The sequence below is a fragment of the Pseudophryne corroboree genome, chromosome 7 (assembly GCF_028390025.1).
Source record: "Pseudophryne corroboree isolate aPseCor3 chromosome 7, aPseCor3.hap2, whole genome shotgun sequence".
In the NCBI taxonomy this organism is placed as follows: domain Eukaryota; kingdom Metazoa; phylum Chordata; class Amphibia; order Anura; family Myobatrachidae; genus Pseudophryne; species Pseudophryne corroboree.
This window is the reverse complement of record NC_086450.1, coordinates 204,459,926-204,466,252: the sequence shown is the minus strand read 5'-3', so window position 1 is coordinate 204,466,252 and position 6,327 is coordinate 204,459,926. Positions and strand designations below refer to the sequence as shown.

Genomic DNA, 6,327 nt, shown 5'->3' with positions numbered 1-6,327 from the left:
TTGTTTCTGCAATGCCATCTGCTGCTCTGCAATGCGGTCTATCTCTGCTGCGATTTGCTCACGAGAAGCCATGTTTGTGATGACGTGTGTACGCCGAGGTGTGTGCGCTTATATACCTACGTGCGACTCGTTAATTCACACAGGTGTACACTGTTATTCTGTTGAATGATTGCACTGCTTATTTAAGGGCCTACTGTGCATGCTGTAAGTGTTGGTAGTTTGGCGTTTGAGTTGTTGGCTTGTGCGGGAAGGTGATAGTGGAATTGGCAGAGTGAGTAATTGTCAAGCATACCTTTGTCCTTTTCTTTGCGTTTTGAATATAGACAGTGGCATTTTTTGTGGGTATTTTCGTTTGTGAGTATTCTGTTTTTTTTTTTTTTTTTTGGTCTTGGCAAGTTTTTTAAATACATTTTAATATTTTAATTTTTATAACACATATATATTTTGCAAGTCCATTTGTGAAAATATTCCCGTGCTTCTTTGTTTTGACTGTCATTAGTGTTCTCTTGTAGGAGTTTACTTTTTGGTGAGAAAAACCAATTTTGTATTCATTTTTGGGTGTGGTCCACAAAAACAAGACTTTATTTCTTTAGGAGCAGGTAAGTGTCGTTGGCCTGTGTTGGAGCTTGTTTGTTGGAAGTGTCTGTATGCTGTTTTTGACTGTCATTTGTGTTCTCTTGTAGGAGTTTACTTTTTGGTGAGAAAAACCAATTTTGTATTCATTTTTGGGTGTGGTCCACAAAAACAAGACTTTATTTCTTTAGGAGCAGGTAAGTGTCCTTGGCCTGTGTTGGTGCTTGTTTGTGTTTGTTAAAATTTTAAATTTTTTTTTTTTTAAAGTTTGCTAAACAAAGTGTTTGGGTTTTCCAGGATTGATCTGCAAAGTAGTGTTTGTCTTTCCTGGACTAGGTACTAAATTTCTTATTTTTTTGGTATTTTTTTTTAATAAAGTTTTTTTGCATTAATATATGTTTTTTATATCCAAATATTAAATTTAGTTTTATTTGCTTTTTATTTTTGCATTTTGGACATGAATTCAACACAGAAAAAATGTACGCTCCTGCAGTAAGTTGACACCACAATTGTAAAAACAGTTATTGTGTAAAATTTTGGAAAACTTTGAATTATTTTTTTTTTACATTTCTTAACATTCTCTCCAAAAAGTGTGTGATGTCAATACATATTGCGGCAGAAGCCCTACCTCCCCAACCCACGCCAGCACTCCCACCCCAACCGCCAGCCCCACAACCACAGCCGGCTCCTCATCAACCAAGGCAACGGAGGCGTGCTAGGCCACCAATTTTCAGAACCCGTGTCAGACTTTTTGGGATGCCAGATGATGTGGTGGTGCGTAGATACCGGCTGCCACCACATCTAATCCTAGACACTCTCTCCATAATAGAGAGTGATCTGGAGTCTGAAATTCGGTATCCTACAGCAATACCACCATTGACACAATTCCTTGCAGTGTTACATTTTTTGGCCACAGGATCATTCCAGCATGTGGTTGGAGACCTGGTTGGCATGTCGCAGGGCCAGTTCAGTAAGGTCCTGCGACGTGTCTGCCAGGCTTTCCTCAAGCGTGTTAAGCAATTTATTGCTATGCCTTTGGATGTTGGTGCCCTAGATGTGGTGAAGCGGCAATTTGCGGAAGGTGGTAGTCGCTTCCCACATGTTATTGGGGTTGTGGATGGCACACATGTAGCTATTCAGCCACCAAAACATAATGAAGAAATTTTTAGAAACAGGAAACTGTTTCATTCTCTGAATGTAATGGTTGTTTGTGGGCCATCCCTCCAGATCCTTTCCCTGAACGCAAAGTTTACTGGAAGTTCCCATGATGCGTATGTCATTAGACAATCAGGGATATGGCAGAGATTAAGATCAAGTCAACGACCAGACATGTGGTTATTGGGTGAGTTGTTGCTCAAATATTTTTGATTAAAACAAAATTAAATTTTAAAATTTTAAGATCTAAATTTTTGCTTTTATTCCAACAGGAGACCGTGGATATCCTTGCACCCCCTGGCTCATGACTCCTTACCGTAATCCCAGGCCAGGACCACAGATGGCATTTAACTCCGCGCTTACTGCCACTAGGCAGCTGGTGGAGCGCACAATTGGTGTCCTGAAAGGGCGGTTTCGTGTTCTCCACCGCACTGGTGGCGACATCATGTATTCGCCGGAGATGGCAAGTAAAATAGTGGTCCTGTGCGCAATACTCCATAATATCGCGGTAAGGAGTAGTGTAGAGCTTCCTCAGGCAGAGGAATTGCCTGATGAGGAGCCAGGGGTTGTGCCACGCTTCGGTGGGGGGAGTGTGACACGGAGGGGGAGCCAAGTGAGGGCAAGAATTGTAGCAGAATATTTCAGGTATAGTGTTTATATATTTTATATTTGCCCAAATAATACAACACAGTATGCTTCTGTTTTATAAACCATGATTTCAATTTGTATGATCTTGTAAAGTGATTGGGTACGGATTTTGTGGTGTTGGAATGTGTAATTGTTTTTGGTTCAAAATACAAAAACACGTTAAGCTTACAATGTTTATTTTGAAATTTAAATACTGTAATGTTGCTAAATAGTGTCCTTATTTGTTTTATATCATCAAATCCTGATTATGTAACCAAACACACAAACAAATGATACTCAATGTTTCACACTTTGTGACTGTCCAGCTGAATTATCACACGAACTGTGGTGAGTACACAGATATGTTTAGTATTTGTAACTAAAGTCTGTGTCTCTGTGTGTGTTTTGTTTGCTTAAATTTGTGTACCAAACATTTTCGCTTCTGCTATTGCGTTTTTACGCTCGTGCCAAATAACACTCTGCTTTTCACAGCATTGCAAAGATCAATAAAGTTAATAGAAATGACAACATAGATTTTTGACCAATCACATGCTAACAGACACTATAAATATATGGCCAAATAAGGAAAACGCCATTGCCATGATGCGTGCAGCACCGTTCACCAGGCGGGAGCTCCGCGTGCTGGTTGCGGTGATGGACCGCCGCGTAGGCCGCGTTGGGCGCTTCATCCCCAATCGGGTGAAGCGCGAGGCCTACGCGGAGGTCCGCCGCCTGCTGCGGACGCGAGTCCGCAGCAGGCGGACAATCATCCAGCTCGAAAGGAGGTGGAGTGATCTCCGTAGGCGGACTCCAGATTTGTTGGCGGAGATCCGCCATCAAATCCGTGCGCTGCATACACGAAGTAAGTTACCTTACATAAGTTTTTTGCACTAAATTGTGCTAATGTGTTATTTTCCAATTTTTGGCCTTCCGTAATTTAAGTAACAATTGTTAAATACAATGAGCACTGCAGGGGAAGCATATGTAACATGTGCAGAGAGAGTAAGTTTTGGGTGGGGTGTGTTAAATCAGGTGCAAAAATTTGCAAGGCTAAAATAAAGCTGCATGTATTTACCCTGGCCATAATTTTAAATTTAAAAAAAAAAAAAACACTCTCTCGGGACATGTTATATCTGCCACCCCTGCACTGCACATGCTTTTGGCCAATTGCCTACTCAATACCTGCTGTAAACCCCTTGGATTTGCAGACATTTTACAGTAAGTGGTAGGCTAATTGCAACCTGCAATGCCCTTTTATGGAAATTAGGACACTGTGTGTGGTTAGGTAAAACAGTACTGACTGTAGCAAAGTAACACCAAACAAGTGCATGTTTACAAAAAATAAGAAGCAGGCAGGAAATTAATCCACAATACTTGATCAGTGCAGCCTATATAATAAGGTGCCTTGAATAGTAATCTGGTGATGTTGCTGAGACCAATCACTATGACTCAATTGCCTAGATTAAGGAATGAGCTTCAAAGTTAAATTTTAGACTCATTTTGTTTGCTGTGGCCAACATGAAGAGGATCTTAACATGTTTGCTTTTCTTTGGAACAAAACAAATAATTTAACAATGAACAGAACATTGATAAAACAAATTGATTACTATGTAATTTATCATGTTTGAACAATTTGAACAATATTATCATTCTAGGACAACAACAACGGCAAAACTCCCCACCCCCTTCCCCTTCTCACTCCCCCTCCCCTTCTCACTCCCCCTCCCCTTCTCACTCCCCCTCAGCTTCCCAGTCCCCCTCAGCTTCCCAGTCCCCCTCATCTTCCCAGGCCCCATCAGCTTCCCTGGCCCACTCCACTTTACATTCCCCTTCTCACCACACCTCTCCATCTCTTTCTGGGACCCCTTCTCCTCCTTCCCATACCCCTTCTCCTTCAAAATCAACATCACAATCTGAACCACCCTCACCCTCTATTGCTTTAACTTTTTCTCCGCCCCCCTCGCCCTCTCAATCAGACCCCCCCTCTGAAATTGCGGACCAAATCCAGCCTCCTTCCCCCATCCAGCCTCCTTCCACAATCCCTCCTCCTTCCCCAATCCCTCCTCCTTCCCCAATCCCTCCTCCTTCCCCCATCCAGCCGCCTTCCCCCATCCAGCCAACATCCCCACCAAGTGAATGGGCAGAGGAAGCCCCTGCCGAACGTTCCGGGAGTCTGGATGTTGCCGTGGAAAGTAAGTATATTTTAATTTTTTTAAAAATGATTACCCACTTACACTTACAATGCCAAAACATGCAGTGTTGTACTGTTTGAATTCTTGGACCCTGGAAAAATATTTAAAAATTTCATCATGGTGTACATGTTGCCTTTACATATTTGTGAGTGTCATTATATGTACAGTGTGTATGTGTGCAATGTTTTGTGTGTCCACTCTAGGTTGACACTCATTAGGTAGCCAGGGTTGCCAGGAGAACAGGGTTTATATGTGTTACTTTTTCTGGGAAACAGTTAGACCTGAGTGGAGTTTAGTATGTTTGCCTTTTACACTTGGGCCTGTGTAGTCTGAATATTTACACTTAAAAATCACATGCTTCACTTTGTTATGCAGCCTAATGACACACTGTTTTTTTGTGTGAAAGTTACATTCTCAAAATTAATAAGTGTTCAAGTCAAACATGTTTGCACTTATTTAGTAAGGGCAGCTTTCATGGAGTGTGGGAATGCTATGATATGTTGGCCTTCTGAAGATGTGGATATGCAGTGTGATGATGCAGGACCAACCCACTAAAAATACAAAACAAATAAAACAACAAATGGGAATGAATGCCAACATGGTGTCACACTGACGAAGATGGTAGTTATCTTTAACATGGGATGTCGGACATAGCAATCAATAAGATTATACTTAAAAAATTGGGATCCACTTCTACAATATAATAATCATATTTTTGCTTGATTGCTATGGGCAACGTTCCATCTTAAATATAACTCACATAGTAGTAAATGTAACACATGGTCTGGAACACTTTAAAATCTGATAAAAAGGCTGAGCAGGCTTGTGTGTTCTGCTAATGATTGTACCATAAAACAGGCAGGATGTAGTAACTTTGCCATTAAAGCAGGCCTGTCCAAACTGCGGCACTCCAACTGTTGAGAAACTACACATCCCAGCATGCCCTGACACAGCTTTGCCATTCCCTGACCACAAAACTGTGTAAAGGCATGCTGGTATATGTAGTTTCACAACAGCTGGAGTCCAGCAGTTTGGACATGCCAGCATTTAAGTGTGCTTTGCGCCTTGCTTGGCTAATAAGTAATGTAATTAAGTTATTAATGTTTGTGTTGCATCTTAATTTCAGATGTTGCAGTTGGAGATCCCACAAGTTTTTCAGGGATACTTTACACCATGCGCCAACACCTGCAAGGAATGATGGATTGTGTGGACCATTTGCAAAAATTTGCTTGACTTGTATTCTTTTATTTGTAAAAAAAAAAAAATATTAACAAATACAAAAATAAAAAAGTTGATTAAAGTTAACCGGGTGTTGTGTTTATTAATGCAAAAAAGGATCAGCAGATTGGCAGGCAGAATTTGTTTTGTACAAAAAATTACACACATCTAACGTTACATTTTTACCAAAAAAAAAAGGAGATTATTGTGTTAAGAAACATGTAAACACCTTCATTCACAAACAACACCTTTAAAAATTAAAAAAGTGAAAAAAAATAAAAAATTTTTTTTACACTTTGACATGTTGATGGCCAATTATGGCAACAAAGTGTTAATTTTTTTTTATTCTCACACTTAATTGTTTTGGAACATTATCAATCATTACACTAATTGGGTTCGTAATTGAAAAGGGCTTGTGGTCTTTAAAAGGAAAGGTGTCATTGCACTTAATAGGCCAAAAAAACATTTTTGTGCGTTTTACCTTAAAAGTGGGCACTTTTACGCAAAACTTTGTAAATATACTCAAACTTAGTATTTTTACGATTAAGTATGTGTTATTGCG

General features: G+C 40.2%; 1 protein-coding gene across 3 annotated transcripts; it reads left to right on the top strand.

The window, feature by feature from the left end:
* Positions 1 to 954: 954 nt before the first annotated feature.
* On the top strand, positions 955 to 5,847 carry LOC134944980 (putative nuclease HARBI1). 3 transcript variants are annotated; one of them, XM_063933953.1, is made up of 5 exons: positions 955 to 1,915; positions 2,001 to 2,373; positions 2,682 to 2,703; positions 4,011 to 4,547; positions 5,674 to 5,847. In XM_063933953.1, the coding sequence occupies exons 1-3, from the start codon at positions 1,171 to 1,173 to the stop codon at positions 2,683 to 2,685; spliced, it is 1,122 nt and encodes a 373-aa protein (XP_063790023.1). In that variant the 5' UTR covers positions 955 to 1,170; the 3' UTR covers positions 2,686 to 2,703; positions 4,011 to 4,547; positions 5,674 to 5,847. The 3 variants fall into 3 exon arrangements, with proteins under 3 accessions (XP_063790023.1, XP_063790022.1, XP_063790021.1); XM_063933952.1 differs by having other exon boundaries at positions 2,682 to 4,547; XM_063933951.1 differs by having other exon boundaries at positions 2,001 to 2,703.
* Positions 5,848 to 6,327: the final 480 nt, after the last annotated feature.

Coding starts and splice junctions, on each gene's coding strand:
- LOC134944980 (XM_063933951.1), top strand. CDS start 1,171: ATGTCAATACATATTGCGGCAGAAGCCCTACCTCCCCAACCCACGCCA. Junction 1,916..2,000: donor ACCAGACATGTGGTTATTGG/GTGAGTTGTTGC, acceptor TTATTCCAACAG/GAGACCGTGGATATCCTTGC.